Source organism: Carassius gibelio, chromosome A25 (assembly GCF_023724105.1).
Source record: "Carassius gibelio isolate Cgi1373 ecotype wild population from Czech Republic chromosome A25, carGib1.2-hapl.c, whole genome shotgun sequence".
Classification (NCBI taxonomy): Eukaryota; Metazoa; Chordata; class Actinopteri; order Cypriniformes; family Cyprinidae; genus Carassius; species Carassius gibelio.
In genome coordinates, this window is record NC_068395.1 from 17327326 (window position 1) to 17352832 (window position 25507).

General features: G+C 37.7%; 3 protein-coding genes across 4 annotated transcripts in view; 1 reads left to right on the forward strand and 2 right to left on the reverse strand.

Annotated features, from left to right (window-relative positions):
- Positions 1-5: 5 nt before the first annotated feature.
- Positions 6-7161, forward strand: gabarapl2 (GABA(A) receptor-associated protein like 2). Its single transcript, XM_052544340.1, has 4 exons — positions 6-198; positions 1142-1197; positions 4363-4535; positions 6705-7161. The coding sequence occupies exons 1-4, from the start codon at positions 165-167 to the stop codon at positions 6790-6792; spliced, it is 351 nt and encodes a 116-aa protein (XP_052400300.1). The 5' UTR covers positions 6-164; the 3' UTR covers positions 6793-7161.
- Positions 7162-7189: 28 nt separating this feature from the next.
- Positions 7190-17007, reverse strand: adat1 (adenosine deaminase tRNA specific 1). Its single transcript, XM_052544339.1, has 9 exons — positions 16640-17007; positions 16499-16567; positions 16358-16412; positions 15608-15738; positions 12205-12751; positions 10804-10949; positions 9742-9841; positions 9496-9582; positions 7190-7902 (listed from the first exon to the last, which is right to left on the reverse strand). The coding sequence occupies exons 1-9, from the start codon at positions 16779-16781 to the stop codon at positions 7770-7772; spliced, it is 1410 nt and encodes a 469-aa protein (XP_052400299.1). The 5' UTR covers positions 16782-17007; the 3' UTR covers positions 7190-7769.
- A 2196-nt stretch (positions 17008-19203) lies between these two features.
- wwp2 (WW domain containing E3 ubiquitin protein ligase 2) overlaps positions 19204-25507 on the reverse strand; it is a 39799-nt gene continuing 33495 nt past the window's right edge. Inside the window, exons 14-24 of one of the 2 annotated variants that reach the window (XM_052543843.1) lie at positions 25066-25144; positions 24900-24971; positions 24508-24596; positions 23062-23221; positions 21738-21871; positions 21508-21648; positions 21040-21160; positions 20746-20850; positions 20548-20644; positions 20264-20336; positions 19204-20172 (exon numbers count right to left, since the gene is read on the reverse strand). In XM_052543843.1, the coding sequence (XP_052399803.1) occupies positions 20073-20172; positions 20264-20336; positions 20548-20644; positions 20746-20850; positions 21040-21160; positions 21508-21648; positions 21738-21871; positions 23062-23221; positions 24508-24596; positions 24900-24971; positions 25066-25144 (1171 nt within the window). In that variant the 3' untranslated portion in view covers positions 19204-20072. Of the gene's footprint in view, positions 20173-20263; positions 20337-20547; positions 20645-20745; positions 20851-21039; positions 21161-21507; positions 21649-21737; positions 21872-23061; positions 23222-24503; positions 24597-24899; positions 24972-25065; positions 25145-25507 lie in introns of both variants that reach the window. The other variant, XM_052543842.1, reaches the window with a different exon arrangement.

Genomic DNA, 25507 nt, shown 5'->3' on the forward strand with positions numbered 1-25507 from the left:
GGAGAGGACGTACGCGGTGACGTCATCAAGGCTAGTCTGAAGACGAATGTCTACTGCTTTTAACGTTACCCTTGTTGACGTTTTTTAGTTTTAACATTTAATTGACTTCAGATCATCTGATCTTTTCATTAGTAGGTCGCTCCTCGAGCTATATCTCTGCAAAAATGAAATGGATGTTTAAAGAGGACCATTCTCTGGGTAACTCGTCGAAAATGTCATGTTTTTATCAACAACGGCCTGTCAGATCCGTGTAATTATTGATCTGTTTGTCAATCTGATGATTTGATGACGTCAGCCTATTAATTTGATCTAACAGTTGACTGTACGATTTAAGATTTGTTTTCTTAAGTCGTGTCTGTTGTTTGAACATCATAACGACATTAATAACGATAACAAACTAATAACAAACTGAGATCACACAGGAGAATCTGTCTCTGGTGTTATCACTGTTTGATGAGAAATCATGTGTAACGTTATTGTTTTTCTTTCATTTTAGCATGTCCCGTTTAGCGTGTTTATTAACCCTTCAAATGTATTCATATTTTATGTAATTCTGAGAGATTTACATGTCAAACGTGTTAAAAAAATATATTGCTTGGCGTGTTTTGGGATTAGTCATCCTATCAAACAATGTGCGTGCTTTCATATTGTAATATCTATTTATAATCATTAAAAGAATGCGGATGAGTGTGACGAATGAGAATTAATTAAGTTTAAAAATGAAAATTTTACATTTAGCAGACGCTTTTATCCAAAGCGACTTACAGTGCATTCAGGTTATCAATTTTTACCTATCATGTGTACCCGGGGAATCAAACGCCCAACCTTGCGCTTGATAAGGCAATGCTCTACCAATTGGGCTACAGTAACACTAATTAGTGCTGATTACAAGACTCTCTAATACAGGAATCAACAACTAGGTCCTGCAGAGTTTAACTCCAACTTGGCTTACTGGAAGTGTTTTAGTATGCCTAGTAAGAGCTTGATTAGCTAGTTCAGGTTTGGAGCTGAACTCTGTGGGACACCGGCCCTCCAGGACTGAGTTGTGACCCCTGCTCTAATTAATATTAATGATGTAAAGAGTTTGTTGAGGTTGACTGTAGACTGATCAATGTCTTGTCTTGTTGTATCCATCATTTAGAGCACAGGTGTGTGGAGTCGGCCAAAATCCGCAACAAGTACCCAGACAGAGTTCCTGTGAGTATGGACATGGAAACTTAAACAGTTTTAAGATGAAGATGCCTTTGTCTGTTTATAATTAATAATGATAGGTCATAGTAACATAGTAGCTGGCCAATCGGAGCTCATCTCCTTTTCAGAACTATGAGCTTCGTAAAAAAACATGTTACAAAAAAGTGGGGCATAGAGGAGAAACAATAATGTACAGTATGTGGGAAATAATGTGTTTTTTAACCTTAAACTGCATAACCCCATTTCATTACACCAAATACACAAACAAACAAAAACATTTTAAGCAACATCATATGATCCCTTTAATATCCCCATAAAACCAATATGCTGTTGAACACATGCCAGTTATCAGATAAAATAAACAAACAACCAAGGACAATAAAGGAAAACCATCAAACAAAATTATATCACACAAAAGACTGCTATATGGAATCCAAATTATTAGACATCTTTATTTTTCATTGACCCTTTGTTATTTGACTAATAATAACCATAATAATAACCATATCAGACAAAGACAACAACGGGTCTAAATGCCTTTTCACTCCAAATGTAAATGTTTGGCACAAAGAAGTTGTTGTTTTTGGACAATGTCATGTTTGTTTTTTCTTGAACCTGCAGTGAAAACTTCTAAATCGATTAGATATCAGAGCATTTCATGGGGATAATACACTGAAAGCTATTTGCCCACCAGCACTAAACACCAAAGGATCTTGAATCAGCTGTTGTATTTTTTCTTTTCCTCACATTTTGAGCTCAAGCCTATAACATCAAGGTTTTAAGTCAATTTAAGATGAGGTTTATTGTCATCCTGCTACATGTGTGGACATACATGGATTTTGACTATAAATATACAATATATACATATAAATGTTAACCTATACATAAGTTAAAAACAATACAGACTACACAAATGCTTCACATAATTCTATACTTATACAAAACTAACCTAATGTCAGATTTGACTTTAAATACTATATATAACCTATGCATAAACTTAAAACAAACTATACAAAAGCTACACAAATACTATACCTATACACAAACTAACGTACAGATTTGAATATGAATATACTATATATAAATGTTTACTTGGACTGAAAATGAAAAATATATGGACTATACGAATGCTTCCCATGTTTGCAGTTTATGAGCCTTTGAACTTCAAACATAACCTGCAATCAATGAGTTATTTGCATAACATAACCATTTGTAAACACTGGGTTCATTTAGTAATGACTGTAGAAAATTATATGGTATTAAGACACTGGGCAGATGTGAATTTTTGCAACGATACTGACAAATAAAATAGTTAAGTAAAACAAATATCATCGAAAAATTTTAAATTTTTAGTGTTTTTTAACACTGAATGTTTTTGCTTTCAGCTTTGATTAAATTCCCCTACACACACATGTGACTAGTTTAATGTCTTGTCTGTATTCCCTTTTTCATATTTTAAAAAGCTAAAATGAGTGTTGAACTAGACAGGCCCTCTGAAAGTGCATTGTCTTGTGCCATCTGTTGTGCTGGAGTGAATCTGCTTGTGATTTAGGCAGACAGATATTTGTTTTACTCTTAGTGTATAAAACAATGAACATGGTGTCCATGAATCAGCCGTAGGTTTCAGAAGAGCATTTTTGAAGCCCGAAAGAGGGCTCTCGCCATCTTGGCATCATGTCACTCCCAGATAATCAAATATGGGCAAAGAGGCGGGACGTGGGTGGAGCTGAGGTGCCTGGTTGCTAAAACCATGCCCGCCTAGCTCCACATGATGAAGTTATCTCAGGCTAAGGAGCTAATGCTGTTTTATACTGTCTATGGTGTGTACTAAAGTAAATAAAACTATAAATAATAAATTATTTCACACAAGTTAAGTAAAATCATATTCAAATTTCACTCTCCGGGAAAAAATGAAGCCCATTCCTTGGATGGTCTGTTAGCACAATTAACCGCACAGCCAGCCATATTATCTGATAATTGTTTGAAATAATCCACAAACACAGCAGGGATGCCAAGTTCAGCGGCTGGAATTAGCTGATGAGGTGACGTGACTGTTAACAGACAGCACACAGAAGGCTAGTAGTGACAGCAGCGGCAATCCACCTGTCACTCAAGTGGCCACGCCCCTTAATTATGCAGAACTTGATATAATTTAAATGGATGAGTTATAAAAAAAAAGTTCCCTGAGATCCATTTGAAGCCTGTCTTTAGTGGCCAGTCGATGAATTGCAGTTTAAGTCAATGTTTTGTTGGATTCATGAGAGGCCCTGTCCCAAATCACACCCTAGACCCTGGTCTTCCTCTGAGTCCACACTTTAATTGCACTTTGACTATCGGGTAGTAGTCTACTGTGGAGCTGGCCTCAGTGCAGGCTTGGCAGAAGTGTGCATCGAGGGTGTATGGGGCCGTAAAGGGGGCACTCGTGAGCAGCCTTCTGAAAGCTAAAATGACGAATGGGACACCCTACTGTCTCATAGACTTAACGGACACACACACGCACGCGGCAGCCACTGTAAGTCTGCAAGTCCACATGAAGTGTGCCATTTTGGACCGCACCAGAGAGACCGGAAGGTTCCCGCTTGGTGCAAACAAGGGGCAGTTCTAGACCCTGTTTTAGGTGGGCTACAGTGCCCCTATCTGTCGTCCCAGCCCTCCAAAAACTATAATCAGCTCTCCAAATGATTGGGCCAATCCTGCTTTCTCAAGAAAGTCTATCATTCTCACATGTTTTAAGTCTTGTCAGTTTAAAAATTAAATTGATTTAAGTCATTCAAGCACAAGAAATCGTGCGCTTGGATCGTTTCTGTGCTCGCACACACGTGAAGCATACACACAAAAAAAAAGCACGCAAATAAGTTCTATTTCATGTTTTCTTGAGCAAATACACACAATAATTTTAATCAAAACAAAAGAAAAATAGAGAACTACTCACTGCTCTTGTCTTGACCAAGTAGCTTCTGTAGCTTTACTAGTTATTGTGTATATTCACTTCTTAGAGTTTTCACAAGCACTGTTAAGTTTAGATCATTTTTGTCCTTGTATCTAACTGTCTCTCTGAGGATGAAATACTAGATCCGCCTCTGATGTAAACAGACCATTGCTTATCCTGTGTGTGTAACATAATTTGTAACACATGGTTGCCTTTGTTTTGCTCTCTCTTGTGTTTATCAGGTTATTGTAGAGAAAGTATCTGGTTCACAGATTGTGGACATTGACAAGCGAAAGTATCTGGTCCCATCTGACATTACAGTGGCTCAGTTCATGTGGATCATCAGAAAGCGGATCCAGCTGCCTTCTGAAAAAGCCATATTCCTTTTTGTGGACAAAACTGTCCCTCAGTCCAGGTAAAATGCTGCTTTGTATATTACAAATACTCTACTAAATACATTGCCTACAAAGAGTTTTTAACAAAGTTTGTGGTGACAGTAATGCTTTTACAATGGGGGCACACAGAGTCAGCTGATAAACTTCCAAAAAACTGAAATGAGACTAAATGAGTCTGAAATGAGACTAATGTGATAGTATAGAGTACTACTACTGATGACGTATTTTTATAGGTCAACCCGGAAATTAGCACCACCCTGACTGTCCCAACATAATCCCAATATGATTTGAAAAGCCAAAAAAAACATTGTATGGGTCAAAATGATCGATTTTTATTTTATGCCAAAAATGATTAGGATTTTAAGGAAAGATAATTTTCCAAGAATATATTTAGCAAATTTACTACCGTAAATATCAAAACGTAATTTTTGATTAGTAATATTGCTAATAATTATTCTGGGTAACTTCAAAGGTGATTTTCTCAGTATTTAGATTTTTTTCAAATAGTCAAAATAGTATCTCAGCCAAATATTGTCAGATCCTAACAAACCATACAACAATGGAAAGCTTTTTTTATTCAGCTGTCAGATGATGTAGAAATTGACACTTGGTCCAGGGTCACATGTACTATTATTGCTCTGTGACCAGGGAAGGGATTATGATTCTTACACATATTCATCATAATAATCTTTTCAAATGAACATGCACCACAGTTTCGAGATTTCAACATCACTGTTAATAAACTTCATGCAACTCTTATCGGTCTAAAAACATTCCCTGAAGTCTTGAGTTCATCCTTTGTTCAAATGAAACAAACAAGGCTGTGAAGGCTGGCTAGTGAGTAGATGAGTTTTCATGTTTTGTGTAACAATATTTAATGTCACCAACAACCTCTGTTAATCTTTTAGTCACCTTTTAGCAAAAAACCTTTTCAATGCAATTTAAAGCTTTAAAAAAAAGAAGAAGAAGAAAAAGAAAAGACTATTACAGATGTATTTTAAGTTGAAGAAAAGAACTTGGGAATATCTTGAGCTTGTGTTCACAACCGATCTTGCTAAAGTAAGGAAACTTTGCTTCTTTTACTCCTGTTGGTTTTCACATCATTCCTCCGGCGCTGCTCCAGTATACAACTGTTGGCGCAAGCTAAATTAAAGATATTATTACGTTTGGAATATGGATAATTGTCTTAAAAAATGCATAGATTAGCTACAAAAGGCCTTTGCTCTGAAAGCGTCTGAAAGAAGAAAGTCATATACACCTAGGATGACTTAATTTATGAGCTAATGTTCATTTTTGGGTGAACTAACCCTTTAAGAACAGTTGTGTTTCTTATTAGTTACTATGTCCTTACATTTCAGGTAAGTACCTTGTTGTCATGCATTTGCCTGTAGGTACAAGATATTTACCATGTGTATGCCAGGGAAGTACACATACTATTGACATGCCAGCTATAGGAATTCATTTTACTGAAATATCTGCGGGAGTCTATCATAGAGCAAACATGTTTACAATGAAAATTTACTTGAATTTCATCCTGAACATGCAGCATTCAAGTTGAAGAAACTGTATAGGGCTTTGATTGTGTTCAGTAACTGAAGATATGGCATCAGATTTAGTTTGAAAGGGAAGGACGGCGGCTGAAATGTTGTCCTGTGACGCAGCAGGTCACACCCAACATCCTTCTTTTACATCCATTTATAAATAATCTCTGTTTACCTCCTCCACCTGCCATCTCAAATAGACTCACCTGATATCCTCTAGTTTAGGAATTTGGATTAATCTGTTCAGAGGTATTCGGTGATGACTCCTTTTTGCCATTTTCTCACAAATGGTGATTTTTCTCGCCTATTACTTAATGTTATTCAGTTAGAGATGGGGTGTCAAATTTACTTGCTGGAGGGTTAGAGCCAAACTGAGGTTTAAACTGAGATTCAGCTCTCATTAAACACACCTTATCCAATTTATCAAGTCCTTCTGGCTTATTTGAAAACCACATGTTGTGTGTCGGAGCAGGGTTGGAACAAAAATGCAGAATGTATATATGTGTATGTGCAGTTTTCACAAAATAATTGTGCATTGATTCATTTTTAATCACTTTAATCCATTAATCTATATAATTTTGTTCAGCAAAAATTCTGTATATATTTCTTTGCATGTCAAAACACTAACCTCCTCCATTCTTGTTTCAGTCTGACTATGGGGCAGCTCTATGAAAAAGAAAAAGACGAGGACGGCTTTTTGTACGTGGCCTACAGTGGAGAAAACACGTTTGGATAATAAGATCCCTGCATCATCCCAGGCTGTGCAACACATCACTCCCGTTTCTTTTGGACTGCGCGATTGGGAACAGGATCGACTCATCTGTCAATTAACCATGTAGCAGATGTGTTTGTACCTCTATTGTCACCCGTCATATTGTGCTCTGAAACATTAGATCCACTCCATTAGTGATTTTACTTCTTTTGGTGAATGGTGTTGCAGTATTATTACAGATGCCTAATAATGTCGACACTGAAAATATATAGTAACTTTTAATGTCTTAATTTATCTGTATTTTTCCCCTGTAAATTATATATATATATAATATAACTGAAAGGTAAGGTAGCTGGATGACCTAACCAATAAAAACCAACACCCAAAAATAAATCGTCAATATGATTTGTTACGATATACCAACTATTTCAAGGATTTTATTTTTAAATTCAGAAGAAAAAAAAACAGAAACAAACAGACATTAAAAAAAATAAAATGTCTGCTTAAGTCATACAGGTTTGGAAAAACATTTATTTTAATAATATAAACAGAAACCTCATGGACCAGAACAAGATTGGCAAGCTTTAAGGCAAAGTTCACCCGGTACTGAAAACTCCGTTGTTCTTTTTTATCTAACAAATGTAAATAATGACCAGGGGCTTTCAGTATAAAAACACATTATGGGAGTTATTCAAAAGCTTTTCAGTGAAAATCTTCCCCTCTGTCGTAGCACATTCATGAGATGTTTGGCATCAGTGATGTCAGTGAGATTCGAGAGCTACAGCGGTGGAAAATCTTGCCCTGGAATGTAGCACAATAGTCATATGGCCATTTTTGGTTTATAGCCCCTGGTCAATATATGATTTTGTTGCATGGAAAAGAACCAAGTTTGCATGCTAACATGGCACATTTATGTGACCTCTGTTGGAGCCTTTGGTACAAGATACAGCTTCAGATCATGCAATCCGTCCAGGACACTGATGTGATGACAGTCCAGTCCTCTAGGAGAACAGCAGCAGTTCTGGGGGGCTGCGGGGCCACAGGGGGAAGGCCTGCAGACGCAGCTGTGTCCAGGCCTGCTGATACGCCCCTGCGGCCTGCTTGTAGTCCCAGTACGTCTTCAAATCTTTTCCACTTCAGCAAGCACAGAGAAAAATAAACACATGGATCAGACACAACAGATACACAAACAACAGCTGCACACTGCAGGAGCGTACAAGTGGTCAGCGTGACTTTAAGGACAGGGATGTATCCGCTTCAAACACAATCTAATGCTAGAAACATACTGGACGAAGTTTGCAACCATCCGGTCCCGTTGTTTGCACTCTATGTGCAGAGTTAAGGAAACTACACAATAATTAGTAACAAAGTAACAATTTTATCAGCATTTTATCTCATTTAAAAAAACTCTGGTTTGTGACAACATTAAACTTGAATAGATACTTTTGGGTTACAACTGAAAAATGTACGCTGTGTTACAACTTTTCTATAAATTAATGTTAGTTTTAAATATTCTTTTGACAAAAGATCTGCTTCTTTGCTCAGGAAGCTGGGTTGCAGGCCTGAACATGAAGAATTGTGGGATACATTTAGTTGTAATACCATTCAAAAATGTATTAGGATTGCTGTGGGTTTTTAGTACCATGTGAACACATTTAAGTAGACAAGACCACAAGTATTGGGGCGGGCGTAGATTATTTACCTTAGAAAAAGATGTTAATATTAGCTACTGCATATTTCACTGCACATCAAACACAAAAGTAGAAGTGTTTGCTTTTTGGGCCTATTGATGTCATCTGGAAATCCAGTCATCAGTCACACAGTAAAGGCTTATTGTCTAAATAATGCTGATTTTTTTTTTTTGCATTGGAGTGTATATCGACGCCTGTGTCATGGGATCTCAGTAGATGGATCATTGTTATTTGCTCTTGTGTAAGTGTTGGTGTAACTAGAGCTGGACGCAGGGCAGGATCATTTCAATGAGACAAGAACAGATGAACATTGTTCCCTGAGGACAGGTTACCAGCTAACAGAGATCTACTGTTAAATAATGATGCTGCTTTACCAGAATAAAGCACGTCTTATTTACAAAAATCTTTGTTATTTTAGACCGTCATTAGGTAGTCCAAAACAAAACGATGCATTGAATCTGATTACCAAGATAGGGATTTGTGTAAATATCTATTTAGTCTAAGAGTCTAGAGTCTAATTTCACACGTGCACTTATTCTTTTGTCCAAGCATATTTTCTCTAGAGCGGTTTGTATGGGACTTACATTTTTGTCATCCAATCTAAACTGTCATCTTAGTTTAGTAATAACTATAGGATAAGCTTTGGGGACTTAAAAACACAAAGGAATCTATTAAGATAAGTGTACTGTCCATAATACCAGGTTGGGAAGTCACGTTTTAAATGTTATGCATTTTACAATTAATTATGCTGATTAACCCTAACCTCACAGTGTGACGACATGCTTTTCTTTGGCTCATTTGTGTTCATTTGTATTTTCTTTTTTAGAAGCTTTTTGGAGCCAAGAATTCTTTTTTTATTTTTTTCATCAGGTTATGAAGTGAATCAACACTAAACTGTCCTGAGCTGAATAATGACAATGTTTCTCATCTTAGAGTGTCAGTGCAAGGTAATGCAAGGAAACGGTGAAATTACAAAACTGAGAAATGTTTCCTAGAGTAAAACTATTGCAGGTCTCCTCTATGTTTAAGCACTCACCGGAGGGACTCTGGAAGCCGGGAGTCTTCAGTGGCAGCCACCAGTTTCAGGAATGAATGAAAGAGCTCCACTTTACTGATTAAAGATCTACACATGGAGAAATATGAAACATGATAAGCACGTGCTCACTGCTGCTTCTTGTGTTTTGTGATGACACTGTGAACTCACAAAGTAACATTAACCACCGTTCATACTGTATGTATACAGCGTGCATGTGAGTGTCATAAATATATATCAGGTGATCACCTTGCTTGCGATGTGCCCAGTGCTTTTTTAGTCACTCCTTGTTTATAACCGTTTGCAGTGACATCTAGAGGCTGCTGGGAAACGGCACACCAGCTGATGGCTGTAGGGACATTCACATATTACTGTTAGTTCAGCTGGAGAAAACATCTAATCATTACCAGAACAAATAAACTGGACATCACTATACAATACCAAGACAATGTATGAAATCTATTTTGTTGGTTAAAACCCAGAACAAGTATTTTAGTTCTCCAGTCCCAGGCCTGTGTTGAACACAAGTTCACCTTTGTTTTATTCTACAACATAAAATACATCACTAATAATCGCTTGAAAAAAGGCGGCGGAAAACAAGTGTCTAAATGGGACTACAGAGGTTGTCGTGACTTTGAGCCTCGTTGTGTTTATAATCGTGTTCCTGCAAACAATCCTAACTCAAACACTCAGGGAAAAGTCTTAAGTGGGAAAATCCCATTGGATTTCTGTTGAAGGAACCACTGTGAAAATTAACTTCTGGGTTGGTCTGTATTTTAAACTCCTAAAATAAAAAGCTATTATTTATGAATTACTAAATCCACATTTCTAAATTTCCAAACTGTCTGCTCATCTTTTTTTCATCATAGGGGATAGACACATACCACAAATTTTTAATAAATCATCCTTATACACATTTATGAATGGACTGTGGCTTATCACAAACACAGCCCTATGTGACACATCTGCAGGAAACCACATCAAACACCAGCAGCTGAAACAGCGGACGTCACTTTACGCCAAAAGCAAAGGACACACGGGGGAAACGCATTACCTGTTCAGTGTAGACAGGGTGTTACTGTAGGTGTGTGGGCTACTGTGGGATTGTGTCTTTACTTTAGATGTAAGATTAATGTTTGTTAATCACACACTGATAGGAATCTCAACTACAGCGGGTGTGTCCTCTGACGCATTCAGTGTTTCTGTTAGCTTTAGACAGGATGCAAGCCTGAAACGGACTCAAACTCATTTGGAGGAGTTACACGGACCAAAGATAAATCCCTATATGAATGAATATGTCTGTGTGCTCACCTGCTCCGCAGGGAGATATTCTGCCCTGTGTGTGTGTGTGTTTGGACTCGGTGTGTGTGTGGTTGTGAGGAAATTCGAGCCCAGACTGCAGAAGCTCTGGAGCGTGTGCAGAGAAACCTGGCGGCAGATCCCTCACGTCAGAGCATCTGTGAGAGACGAGAAGTCAGGGTTACTTTCATGGAACAATTTAACACTGAATCTGTCAATTATATGGCTGTTTTTCATGCTGTTATCTGTTTTGATAAGTAATGACAAATAAAAATCACCCTCCCTCATTAAAATGATTGTATATTATATGACTGTACAAATACTTGAATGTATTTAAATATTGAAATGCATACACTAATATCTAAATGTATTATTCATTGTTTTGTGCATCTCAGCTTAATGGTAAATGGTAAATGGTTAAGGTCAGGTGAGTTTGAGTTGAATTACTGAAATAAATGATCCTTTTCTCGAAATACTAATTTATTGAGAAGCACCTGTACTATAGCTAAATAAACACTACAAAGAAAAAAAATATATATTAATACGAAATTTAGCAACATATAAGAGAAAGCAATTTTATTCTAAAAATTACAAAATGAACCCAAATACAATTCAAACCCCTCTGGAGCTCATGCATGTGGAAATCATATTGCGCTGTGAAATGGAGAGTGTATAAGGTCATTTCTGGCTTTTGGGCAGGGACTCTTAATAAAAGTGGTCATTGGTGAGATCAGCATTAAAAAGAAAAAACAAAATCTGGAAAAAGATCAAGCTGACATTAGTCTGTAAAACCACAACACCTGAACTGAGACAAAAAAATCCAGTTTAAGCATGACAGCCTTCCAAAAAACACAGAGAAATCTCTGGTTAAGCATTTACAGACGATCCTGTATCCTGTATGTGGACTGAACATACAGCACAAGTTTTATATGAGCAGTGTGCAGGAAACTCTCGTTTAAAGATGTATAATGTGTGTCCAAACCCAATACATACATCTGTATACCACACACACACACACACACACACACACACATATTAAATATGTATCCCCTTAATGTTGTGGCCAAAGTAAACTTCTTTTACCATTGTCTTGTAATATAACCATAAAAATGACCAGTATTTTAAAGCTCTTTAACCTGCAGAATCTCACACTCAAATTTACAGCAAAATGCTCCTACAGAGAACTATATTATATAAAATAAAAAATTAAGTTGGTACTGAGACTCAAACTCTTACCATTATAAATGTACCAATAACAGGAACTTTGAGCAACTTGGGAATTTGTTGTGTGCCATTACATAAAGACAGACTCTTAGGACTAACCAAGAAAAATTAAAATAAGAAACTGGTGATTTTGCGATATCACAAAACACTGCAGATATAGAGGTTTGTTAGTGTGGTATCTCCACTTACCGTGTTTTCAGCGCTCTCTGCATTGCCTGATGGCTGTATGGACACTTCCCAACCACCACGGCTCTGAAATAGAGCGGCGCTTGCAGGAAGTGAGATAGCAGGGCACCCTGGAAGCCCAGAACGCCCCATCGGGCCAGTTTATCACTGCAGGAGAGAGAAAGTGTGCGCTCCCCACGCCCCGGCTTCAGCCGCAGAACCCCGACGCTGTGATAGAGTAACCCGGGCTGGAGCGGGTCGGCTGGGCTGTCAGGGACACACTTCGCCCCTGTCCGATGGAGGTCAGGTGGATCACAGTGCAAGACTTCATTTAATGGATTACTTTCTTTGTTTTCGGTTATAACTTCATGCTCACTGGTATTCCCCGATTTTCTGTGAGATGAATGGGTGTCATTGGTCTTCATTCTTGGACCCTGCCTGGTCTCTTCCAGATCAGACTCAGCGTGTCGTTTCAGGCCTCGTCTCTCTGATTCTTCACTCTGGATTGCATTCACTGGTTCACAGGGCTGCGCTGGACTCCCAGCCAGAGGAAATATGGAGGCATCTCCACCTAAAGATTCATTAGCAAAGTATTACTTAAAACAAATTCACATGGTTTCTTATTTACATGTAATACAGGGATTCCCAAACGTTTTGTCAGCAGAACTTCTTTCACCTAATATATTTACTTGAAGTACTCATAAGATTTGAAAGAAATAACTTAATAATTAAGTATCACATTTGCATGTTCACGGTTCTCACACATTGATTAATTGTCACATGACATGCAGGTAAGGCCTGGTTCACACGGGACGATTTTAAAATTGTCTGCCGATTTTCCAAACCTGAGAGACCCCACACACAGCGATAAAAAAATCACGGGAAATCTCGCAAAATACCTCGAGATCAAACGTGATTTCAGAGTAAACAATCATGGCGGACGAAAAGGATGCAGTGGCCATAGTTTGTGCTTTGTTTTCAATGGAAAAAAACATAAGAAAAACAAGAAAAGGCGATGGTCAAAGAGGTGGAGACAACGCGAGCATGGACTATACTTGCTACATCATGATATGGAGATAAGTTGTTGTTTTATCTCATAGAAATGTTGTTACGTACTACACAGATTAATAACCGTTGAAATAAACGTCAACTTATTCGTTTCCATGTACTCTGGTGGACTGCAGTTGTGGATGTAGTTATGCCCATCGACTTTATTTGTATTTGTTATATTTGTTATATACGCCGGCTGTTTTGATTTTGTTTCCTGGTACTTCCTCACCGCCTCGTCACCTCGCTTTCTGATTGGCTACACGCCACAGTCCACAGGCTGCGTGATTTTTTGTCCTCGGGGGACACCACACACGAGAAGAAATCGGGCCAAATAAATCCAACATGTTGGATATCCCCGATTTGAGATCGGAGCGGTCCCGACATTCTTCCGAGCAGAGGAGAGCGGTCTTAACACACCACACACGGCAGGAATATTTGATCAGATTATTTTACGATAATCGGAGCATCCTAAGATTGTCGGAAGGGATGAATCGGGGGTAAAATCGGCCCAATTATCCTGCCGTGTGAACCAGCCTTAAACAAATAAAATTAAATTCTTTTTTTTGTGTGTTTTATTTTGATTGTTATTATTTAAAAAAAGTATTTTTTTATTTTATTTTACATTTTTACTATTTAATTAATAATGAGCTTTCATTAAACTCACAAATCCCCAGCAGTTCTCTTAGGAACCCCAGTTTCGGGAAACTTTGACGTTTTCTTGTAATGCATTTCATGTTTTTAATAACATAAACATTAAGATGTTTATCATTTAAATGAAAGATAAGAGGGATTTTTTTTTTTTGTACAGCGAGATTATGATATTTCACATTACAGATTTACATTTGAATTTATAACCCTTGGTTGTCAATGTTATGTTGCGTTCCTTATGAATCCTTGATGTTCAATAGATGTTTGTGCTTTTTTAATCCCTTATATTTGTATACTGAACAAAATTATAAGTGAAACATTTTATTTTTTCGCCCCCATTTTTCATGAGCTGAACTCAAAGTTTTAATACTTCTATGTACACAAAAGGCCTATTTCTCTCAAATATTGTTCACAAATCTGTCTAAATCTGAGTTCGTGAACACTTATCCTTTGCACAGATAATCATCCAGCTCACAGGTGTGGCATATTAAGATACTGATTAAACAGCATGATTATTGCACAGGTGTGCCTTAGGCTGGCCACAATAAAAGGCCACTCTAAAATGTGCACTTTTATCACGCAGCACAATGACACAGGTGTCGCAAGTTTTGAGGGAGTGTGCAATTGTAATGCTGCCTGCAGGAATGTCCACCAGAGCTGTTGTCCGTGAATTGAATGTTAATTGCTCTACCATAAGCCATCTCTAAAGGCATTTCAGAGAATTTGGCAGTACATCCAACCAGTCTCTCAACCGCAGACCACGTGTAACCACACCAGCCCAGGACCTCCACATCCAGCATCTTCACCTCCAAGATCGTCTGAGACCAGCCACCCGGACAGCTGCTGCAACAATCGGTTTGCAATTCTTCACAAACTGTCAGAAACCGTCTCAGGGAAGCTCATCTGCTGCTCGTCGTCGTCATTGGGGTGTCGCCCTGATTGCTTTTCGTCGTAGTAACTGACTTGAGTGGGCAAATGCTAACATTCGATAGCATCTGGCACTTTGGAGAGATGTTCTCTTCACGGATGAATCCCGGTTTTCACTGTACATGGCAGATGGCAGACAGTGTGTATGGTGTCGCGTGTGTGAACGGTTTGCTGATCAACATTGTGGATCGAGTGGCCCATGATGGTTGTGGTGGGGTTGTGATATGGACAGGCGTATGTTATGGTCAACAAACACAGGTGCATTTTATTGATGACATTTTGAAAGCACTGAGATGAGATCGTGATGAGATCCTGAGGCCCATTGTTGTGCCATTCATCCACACGATCACCTCATGTTGCAGCATGATAATGCATGGCCCCATGTTGCAAGGATCTGCACATAATTCCTGGAAGCTGAAAACATCCCAGTTGTTGCATGGCCAGCATCCCACAGGCCACAATCAACTGATCAACTCTATGTGAAGGAGATGTGCTGCACTGTGTGAGGCCAATATACTGACTGGTTTTCTGTGTATATAAGCTCATGAAAAATGGGGGCAAAAACAAAAGTGTTGTGTTTATCACTTTGTTCAGAGAATGAATTCTTCAACTATAATGAAAAGTACTGACTGATCCTTTTTATTTGTTTTATATTTTTATTCAAATACTTAATGACTATTTTTTTCTAAAATGGGATGTAAAAAAACAAGAATGTGTAACCAAACATTTGAGTGGTAACATATCGCACAGAACCTTTTTAACAGAACATAACTATTCAGCATCAAGCTGTAGTTGGACTCACAGGGTGTTTGACTGGTGAAGAAAAGGAAAGAAACTCCCGGTTTAACTGTCCATTTTCCCTCTTCAGATCCCGGACAGAAAACATCCGAGCTCTGGCCGCTTACGGCTCTGTACAACTGCTCTGTCAGATACCTGAGGATGAAAAACATAACAATATTCAACTCGGTTATAATCCTTTTTTGACTAAACAAATGATGTTTGTTTACAACTCACATTAGAATATTGTTATTCATTTCAAAGTACTGATGTATGAAATAAAATATGCATTCATGCTCGGTTTAGAAATAAAATCTAAAACTTGAGACATATTCAAAACTGTATAAGATAATAAGCCAAATTTTATAATGAATTATAATTAACTATATACATGGTAAAAATTAACTATTGGATTTAAAATGCGACTGTACTAAGAATAATGAAATGCTCTAAAAACAAGTCTTAACATTTTGTTGAAAGCGAGAATGTTAGTAATGCTTTTTTAAATGTTCAGAGCAAGCCAGATATTACACACTTCAGCCATCTAGAACACAAGTAACAGTTACAGGACATAACATCCGCTTGATGAATATGAAATCCATGGACAAATATAGATTGGTAAATACACAGATCCATCAGTTATGCTGACAGATGTGTTTACAGTGTGCATGTGTAAAATATTCCGGGTCATAAATCAGGGGACACAGTTGGGGGTTTGTTTGTACATGCATCACTCATGCAATAAAACTCCAATGTCAAACATGAAATAAATTACCTGACACCTCCCCTCCGAGCAATAACCTCAGCATGACTGTCATTCAGAATGTCACCTGCAAATCATCACAATAAGACATATATTTGGGGTAGCACATTCAGATTTGAATTTGAGCAATTGTTTAGCAATTGTTACATTTACCCTTCGTACTCATGGCAGACTGGCCGATGCATTTGGTGCCGGTCCCCAAAGACACAACCTGCTTGTGAACTGTGATAAAATAGGTAATTTAGACGAGTTTATATCAGCATGTTAATGAGAAGATCTTTCAGTGTTTCTGACCTGTCTTCTGCTCTGAACTGTCAGTCAGCAGGATCACAGCCGCCAGTAGAGTCCACTCTCTGCCCGCCTCTGGCTTTCCTCTTTTAGGCAGTTTATTGAAGTGATTATAACACAAGCTGGATATTTCATCAGGACTCCACATGATCTGCTGCTATGCATGGACAGTTGACATTTACTACGAGTCCATTTGTTTTTACAACATTACTATTAACGCATTATCAATATACTCACACTTATATAACTTGGTTAAACGCTCTTGCGAGTTACGGATTTAAATATAAATGCAGTAGGTCATAAATGTGCTTTTTTTTTGTCGTTTCTCGTGTCTTTGGCAGAAGTCTTGCGCCCAAAGCAGGAGTAGAATATTAAGGATTTCAAAATAAAAGTCCTCTCACACACCCGATAGAGGGCGCATCATTACAGCACAGCGTTTCTAATATCTTGAAAGTAAAACCCTTTTTTAATTTATTGTTTCCTGAAAGAAAAAAAGACAAAAATAAATCTTATGTTACAATTTCAGTAAAACTAATTTGCACAAATACAATTGTGAAGTTCATAAATGTCTCTCACATCTGCGCTATGTTTTGTAATATAATTTACTATATTACGTAATCAGATTCCAAAAATTAAGTATATTATATTCTAAAATTTCATAATCAGATTAGATACTTTTTTATGAATGACATGATTACATATTCACAAAAAGGCAGTGCATTTTTAATATATATATTTTTTTAATGTCCTTTCCAAAAATCCAGCTGTGTAATACTATTTAGCTTTGACTGTATGCACAAATGTCACGTAAATAAATTGGCAAACAATGCTTTTGAATTAGATTGGGGGGGGGGGGGGAGCACTTCTCAAGGTATGTACTATGTAAAAATAAAAAAAAATAAAAATAAAACTTTGCCTGTTACAAAACACTGGTGATTTACAGCAAACCCCTTGAAATAAAATACTTGAAATATCTCAGATAAAGTTGATATTTTTAATAAAAAACAATAACAAGATATTAACATGCTCATTTCTCATGTTGGTTGGGCACATGCATAACATGCAGGTAAACAATTAAAACATTTATGTTTAGTGTTCAAGTGTTTAAATTATATTTATTTTACATTTGTATGTTTTAACTATTAGCTTTCTATCAACTCACAAACCCCATGCAGTTCTTACATTAAGCCCGGTTTGTGAAACTGTGGTGTAATGTAATGTTTAATGTACCTGATGCATGATCAAGAATAGAATACACTTTCTTTTTCTTTTTTATAGCATTATGGCACCTTTTATATTAAGTTTAAAACAAGGTCGATGTTAAGTGTGAAGTAATCTAAAAAGTATTTAGACATTACCTAAAATGAATAACCCAGATTATGTTACCAGCTAGTTTTCAAGATGTAATTAGTAATCAGTAACCGACTACAATTTGTAAGTAATCTACCCATCTCTGCTTCCATATGGCTATTTTCTATTTTTGAATTTGGTTTGAACTTGTTGACTTTAGCTTTTAATCAAGTGAGCATGGAAATTAAGTTTTTTTTTTTTTTTGCACGTTACAAATGGCATATAAATAATACAAATATCAACAATATCCACTCATTTTTGTAAAATAAATATTAATTGAGGTTTAAGAGCTGCCAGGACATAGGTTTGTCAGTTAACATAAAATTTATAAATTGGACTGAAATTAATAGTATTTTTTATTTTTATTTTACACTGTTCTTTAGACTTAAGATTTGATGCATTTGTCCTTCTGAGGGAGGTGGTGAAGGTCAGAGCCCCCTTCTTTAATACAGAGACCCTGTCATCTTACTTCGGTCCTTCTTCTATAAACCCTTCTTTATTTCTGAGTGCACTTGTGAGTCAGCACCCGAGCACACAAAGTGAGGGGCATTTACTGCATGTTTCATTGGGGTCCCAGGGCATAAATTCATATTGATTCACAAAAGCATTTTTTAATCTAAAAAAAATGGGCCACATCTGGACTGGACAGTTGGGCTGCTCTGAGTAGAAAGTAGAAATACTAAAAGTAATTAAAGGTGCATTCATGCAATGTTGGAATTATTTGATTCTAACTTGTAAAAAGTGTTCACAAAAAAATAAAAATAAAAATAAAAAAATAAATTATATATATATATATATATATATATATATATATATATATATATAAACAATAAAAAATATATATATTTATTGCTATTATTTAAAGTAAATTAATTACTCAAATTACACTGATTCATTTCCGTGTTTTAGTAATTCTGGAAATCACAACTAATGGTGAATTCGGCAAATTTCACATCTTCAAACTGTCTCTCTGCTGCACAGGCAGAAATGTGCTCCATCTTCCAATTTCCAGTATAACGAAATATAAACTTGAAAATAATCCTGCAAAAATGTGATTGCTTGTTAAGATGGTATAATGACAGCAGTCTTAGGGACAGCAATGGTTTGCTGAAAAAGAAGTACATATAAATAGCAAATAAACTGAAGGTGATTTTTAAACGTTTAAACCATTAATTAAAGACCCACCCTATTACGCCTGTGAACATAAACATCATCACTCGTCAACATCATTATTCAGCCACAGATTGTGTTTACAGTCCATGACTGGATTTTATTTCAACTATATACAGTGTAGCATGGCATGTCACAAAATAATGAAATCATGATCAATCTTTTTTAAAAACTATTTTCTATCTCAGTGGTCTTCCAGTCCTTATACACACACTGATATGACACATACAACCTGCTGTCCATGACATCTGCAACTGAAGATTCGCCGCGGTTTATTTTATTAATACTAGTAATAATTCTGTACTTAACGCTGCATTATAAGCAGGGAGAATTTCACCTCACACTAGAAAATCAGGATTGATTACACTTTGATTTAGGCAGTTCAGCGAATTTATTTTAATTTGATTTAGAAATCTGGTTAATGTCATTATGCTGTGAAGTGTTTCATAATTTTTGCATTGTTTTCTCTGCATGTAAGGTGAAATCATTCTCTGAAGCGATCAAATGAATAAAACATTCAGACAAATCATTTCTCTGCTGCTGGTCCATCAGCATCTCCGTTCTGCAGTTTAAAGTATAGTTTATCCCAAAAATGAAGCTGTTGTTTGCTCATCCTCATGTCATTACGTACGAGCATGCTGTTATTTATTCTGTGGAACACAAACGTTAAAGTTTGAAGAATCGTCACGAAGCTCTTTTCTGTATAACAACAAATCAGAGCTGCACGGAAAAATAACAGCATATCGGTTTAAAATGAAGTGAGGGTGAATAAATAAAATGAGTTTTCATTTTTAGGTAAACCAGTGACTGAACTGTAAATCTGCAGCTAGTCTCTTCAGCAGCCTGTTCATTCAGTCCACATTAATGGCCTACTCAAAAGAAACTGTTTTATTATTGAGCCGAGATATAATTAGTCTCGTCACTCTTGTCCGAATCCCTCCGTTTCCTCGATAGCAAACAGAAGCTTTTCTCGGAGCTGCTCCAGATTCTTATAGGGTGGCAGATCCAGACGATTAAAGCTGAAATCGTAAGGCAGGAGGGACACATAAGCACAATAACACTTCTGTGAAAACTGTTATTTCGTATTGTCTCTCAGATTTAGAGTCTCACCAGGTGTGACTTCTAGGCAGCCAGGTTTCCTTTCCCACTTTGTCTATGCAGAATTTCTGTGGCCCGTTACTTCCTAAACAACAAGATCATTAAAAGATGAATTATTAAAACGATTGACACTTTTCAACATTGAATATCTACAGTAAGGACAGAACTCGGGTCATGTGTCCAGAGCTCAAAGCTGCATGGTGTAAAGACCAATCTTGATAGCATGCAGTGATTTCATTTTGTGCTGTATGACATGAGTCTGTTGTGTCTGTGGTACATGATAACAGATTCTCTACCTATCAGTTCTGCAAAGCCTCCCACCGGCAGGCGACAAGTTCCTGTGACAAACTGCAGAAGGCGAATTCTCTTCTCATTGTCCATTTCCTTTACCACCTGTGTGAGACGATGAAATATACATGGTAAAAACAGAAAGAAAGGGGGAAGAGCGTAGCTGTGAGTGCATGAAAACACCTGAGACTGAACGTGAGCATTACCTGCCAGAACCAGTGGATCTGCTTGCTGTTTTTGGTATAATGCCGATAGATGGTGTTCTTCTGCCAGTCGTTCAGATCAATTTCCTGCATCCCACACAACATGAGCTGGAGCAGGAAACAATCAACATTAACCATCTGATAAAGATAACATCAATACGCCTAAAACAAGACCAAAATTACCCACAGAGCCCTAAACCAGAGTTATTTACAGCCGTTCCCTCAGTAATGGCACTAATGTTTGTGTCTCTGTATAGACGAGGGTTTTTTCCTTGCTAAAAATACCAAAACACCCACCTCCAGCTCTTTCTCATCAAAATAACGCAACCACTCCAGAGGCACAACTTCATTGAAGCCATCCAGGAAGGCTTTCGTTTGTTCCTCCACCCCGCGTGTGAAGCGCCAATCGGTGAGCAAACTGCAGGAAAAACACGGAGAAAATGAGTTTAAAATCAATGTGTTAAAAGAACAGTGCTTTTTAAAAGGACACAAAAAAGGTTTAGATTGGAAGAAGTTGAACTGATCGGGTTGATTGTGGCAGATTTGGTAAATGACTTTTCAAACAGGTTTCTCGAACAGACTTGTACACTAGAGCTGTATATTAAACTGGAATAGGAGTATACAAGAATAAGAGACTATTAAGTATTCTAACAAATACACACTTCATCTTTTAGGAGAGTTTGTGTTATTACACGTCTGTGGTTAAAGGAGTCTGATTAACTGGGCAGTAATGTTTGTTATCATCTAAACATGGGGCAGATGTACCTAATATACTCCTCCTTGTTGTCCTGTGTGACGAGTTCATCTTCTCCATCGTTCTTCAGCTGGTGTGTCGTCACCTTGCCCAAAATCTCCATGTCCTGAGCGAAGTACAGCTCCACGCCGCACTCTTCCAGATCATTGTCTCTGTGAATGCACATCAGCACGAATGTCACGGGTTTGTCACAGATCGGTTCGGACCTCCTCATGAACGCAGCTGCACTCTTGATACTCACTTGACCCACATGATGGAGTTGTAAAACTCAGGGTCGATGGACTCCAGGTCTTTGAGGGTGGGTTTCTTGTTAAGCATGCGCTTGTAGAAGGGTAGAGTGAAGCCTGTGTCAATGAACTTCCCATGATACAGTGCCTGCAGACAGCCAATGCAGTGAATGCAGATTTTATGAGCGAGATCACATTAAAGTCCACATTGCATACTTCTACTTTTTAAAATACATTTCAAGAACCAAATTTCACAGATGCGCTGATGTCAGTGCTCCAGTTACAGAATGACATCATGGCTGGAGGGCGAGTTGCTGGCTGATATAAGCATTATTATTAGAGGTTTTAAATCTATCAAGCTCATTTTCAAGAGTAAATAGGGCAATTTTGCTGTATCGTTGTAACCCATTTTAATGGTCACCATAAATAAATGTTTGTCATAATAACAGAAATGGCTGTAATTACAGTTTAAGGAAACCATAACATTGTCTTACAAGTTATTCGTGTAACAGCATAACACTAAAGAGACTGAACAAATCAAAAACAATAATGATTTCTTACAGGAACAGTTTTGAAACTAATACTGGACATTTGTATCTAGCTTCTGAATGTATCCGAATGAAAAATAAATCTGATCATAATCTTAAAATCATGAAACGCTCATAAAAAATTGTCTAAATTCATAGTAATTTGCACATGAAATGGACCCTCCCGAAATCATGAATATTGTCATGATTTTTATGTGTTTCCTGAAGTGTCATTAGACAAGCTTTGTGATGCTTATCACATAATTATCCATTTAGCGCTTGATTTATCTGGACTGAAGGTGCACAAATAAAAACACTGCATGCTGTCTCAAGTGGCACAACCGTTTAGTGAATTAGTTACATCATCTAACACTGTGTTGCTTATTCTCTTCTCTCTCTATATACAGACTTCGAAAACACACAGAAATGTGATTTTGTTGTTATGGGCCAGCAAACTGTTTAATGTAACAGCACAGAGCTCTGGGAATGATCTCCAAAAAAAACACAGTCACCCCGAGTCACACAGTCTACTCAGAACGAGCACGAATCAGAAGAAACACAAGCGCTGGGGGAATATAACACACACAGCTTTGGGAATCTCCATAAAATCTGTGAGAGAGAGGGTTAACTGCTTTTGACCAGATCTTAATATAAGACCAGTCACTATATCAAAACATAATGATTTAATTCTCATGCCATGAGGTTCACACACACACACACACACTCCCAGAAATACAGTCTAAAAGAGAGCAGGGTTTCATTTAATTTAAGGGTGAAACTACTCGTCCACACGACTGCATGGCGTTCTCACCATGGCAATGAATCGGCCGATGAAGCGGAAGTAGGTCAGGTGGTCGGGGTTGATGGAAGACGCAGGGTTAATTTGCAGACAGTAGTTGTTTTTACCGGCATACTCAAACAGACAGTACATGGGGTTCAACACCTCATGAGACAGCAGGAAAAACCACTCCCTACAGACAGAGATACAAAACATAACGTCAGTAACATAACAACACTAGCTAAAGTACACTGTGTCACAAATTACACAAGACTAAAGAGTTTATTAGGATAACTTAGGAATGATTTATGAAAGTATTCGGTGAAGGGAACATTCGAATGGCCTGACGGAAGACTTATACAGAGTGTTGCTTTCTTTCTAAAAGAGAAGAAGAATGGAAGAAAGAATAGAAAACTGGCAAAGGAAACGCACATGTGGAATTATTTAATTTACACTGTCATTTTATTTATATTGTTATTATATTATCTCCCACATTCTAGAACTTCTGTAAAGTGATTTAAAAACATTTATAAAATAACCCACATGCAGCTCTACACACTCTGTACATTTTTTCAATCCACTTCACGAGGTGCATCCTGGGAATATTTTAAAACACAGTATTGTTTACAAAAAGCACAACATTTCTGTGTATGCTGCTATGCACATTTTGGCTGTTTTCCGTCAATATCCACTTCAACCCATTCATTAAAAAAAAGAGTGGTGTTTTTACAAATTTGAGTTCTGTAAAGAAGGTGAGCCACTTGTGAGGGAAGCTAACACAAGAAAACACATTTATAGAAAAACCCACAATTAATCAAATTAACCTTTTGTAGAATAAAACAAGTGAATAAAACTAAAATTGAATGAAAATTATGACAAATAATGGAATCAAACCATTTAACAATTATTAAAAATGAAAGACAATTTGATGGACAGTGCTCACTTCTATTCAAGTAAGGATTAAAGTTAATAAACTGAAATGAAATGAACTTATTATGTAAAAAAAACTGTGCAAGTGCCACATAAAGTGATGAAGATGAAGACAGGTTCAACAGCACAAACACACACACACACACACACACACACACACACACACATTAAATCATAAACAGTACAACAGAACCCAAACCCTGATCTTTGACCCCAGGGCTGTTTGGACAGAAGGTTCAGGGGCAAAGAGGGGACCATGATTGAGGGGTGGGGGTGGTTTTGTCACACCACAGGATGACGCAGACACCTCCAGACATCCGGTCCGTGGTTCTACCCTGTGGTAGAACAGCATGACGTAACCTACCATAGGGTAAAACCACTGACAGGACACAGGAGACAGACACAGACACAGGAGGACAACTATGAGGTCCAGACACCAACAAGCAGAGGTACACCGAAGCCTCCCCCAAACAAGAAACACTCAGCACATGAGCAGGGACATGAGGATGACCAACAGTGAGACGCCACAGGTGCTCAAACTGAACTTGCCTGGCTATTCCTCCGTAATCCAGTCCCTCCTCTCCTCTCATGATGATGTAGAGCCTCCGCCGGAGGTCATACGGCTTCATGTTCATGATCTGAGAGGAAACACGATGGCACTTTCATTATCAGGTTTTATTAGAAGTGTCAGCGAAAAGATGTGGAAGTGTTGTTCAGAAATATTGCTTGTGATTCTTATAAACTTTGATTTTCGTTATAGTTATCATCTTTGCTGTGAACTGGTCTTGAATTAAGACATCCATGATTTGGAGATCAATTGGTTTGCTGATAATATATTATCAGTTTAAATTAAAGATTTGGTGACTATAATGTAAACAACAATGGACAGAAGTTGAGCAGCTCTACACCGCATCCGTATTTAACTGGTGTAGTATCCTCACCTGCTGAAACGAGTCCTCAAACAGAGTCTGTCGGGATACAGAGATCTTCACATGACTGGGCAGCGCGTTGGACTGCATTAAAAGACAAAAATGAGGAGAGCATACTTTAATTTGCTGATGCTAAATCACAAAAATGGTGCGCTAGCTCAAGACCTGAACTACTCACATGACACAAGAAGCGGAACTGGTGATATTTCCACCTGAAGCTGCGGTCGTACGCACCCGGAGATCCACCCTGTCTCGAGCTAAACACGGAGACAGATATATAAAGCCGAAGCACTATGAGGACACTCTGAAGTCACTTATTCCATGAGTGTGGCACTTCAGACGCTGACACAGACGTCAGATCAACAGTAGCTCTTCCCCGGACATGAGCAACGAAAACAGGACAAACTCAACTCTACAAACGGCAGAATAAAGTCAGCCATGACACAACCTCCATAAACAGGTCAAAGTGACACATCACTGATTCAGATGAGAGGAAGAATTGTAATTTACAGACTGTCCTGTGTTGAGCTGCACAGCTGTTATCAAGCACAAGACAGTTCACTTTAGAGAGAGGGAAACTCTGAAGAATGAAGCATTTAAGACAAAAAGATGTTTGAAAG

Bases quoted from the DNA above. Each gene is read 5' to 3' on its own strand.
- gabarapl2 (XM_052544340.1), top strand. From the start codon at position 165: ATGAAATGGATGTTTAAAGAGGACCATTCTCTGG. The intron at 1,198-4,362 runs GTGAGTATGGAC...TGTGTTTATCAG, and splicing joins AGTACCCAGACAGAGTTCCT to GTTATTGTAGAGAAAGTATC. The intron at 4,536-6,704 runs GTAAAATGCTGC...TTCTTGTTTCAG, and splicing joins AAAACTGTCCCTCAGTCCAG to TCTGACTATGGGGCAGCTCT.
- adat1 (XM_052544339.1), bottom strand. From the start codon at position 16,781: ATGTGGAGTCCTGATGAAATATCCAGCTTGTGTTATAATCACTTCAAT. The intron at 12,752-15,607 runs GTGAGTCCAACT...ATGAATCTTTAG, and splicing joins CTTCACCAGTCAAACACCCT to GTGGAGATGCCTCCATATTT. The intron at 10,950-12,204 runs GTAAGTGGAGAT...CGTCTCTCACAG, and splicing joins CAGAGAGCGCTGAAAACACG to ATGCTCTGACGTGAGGGATC.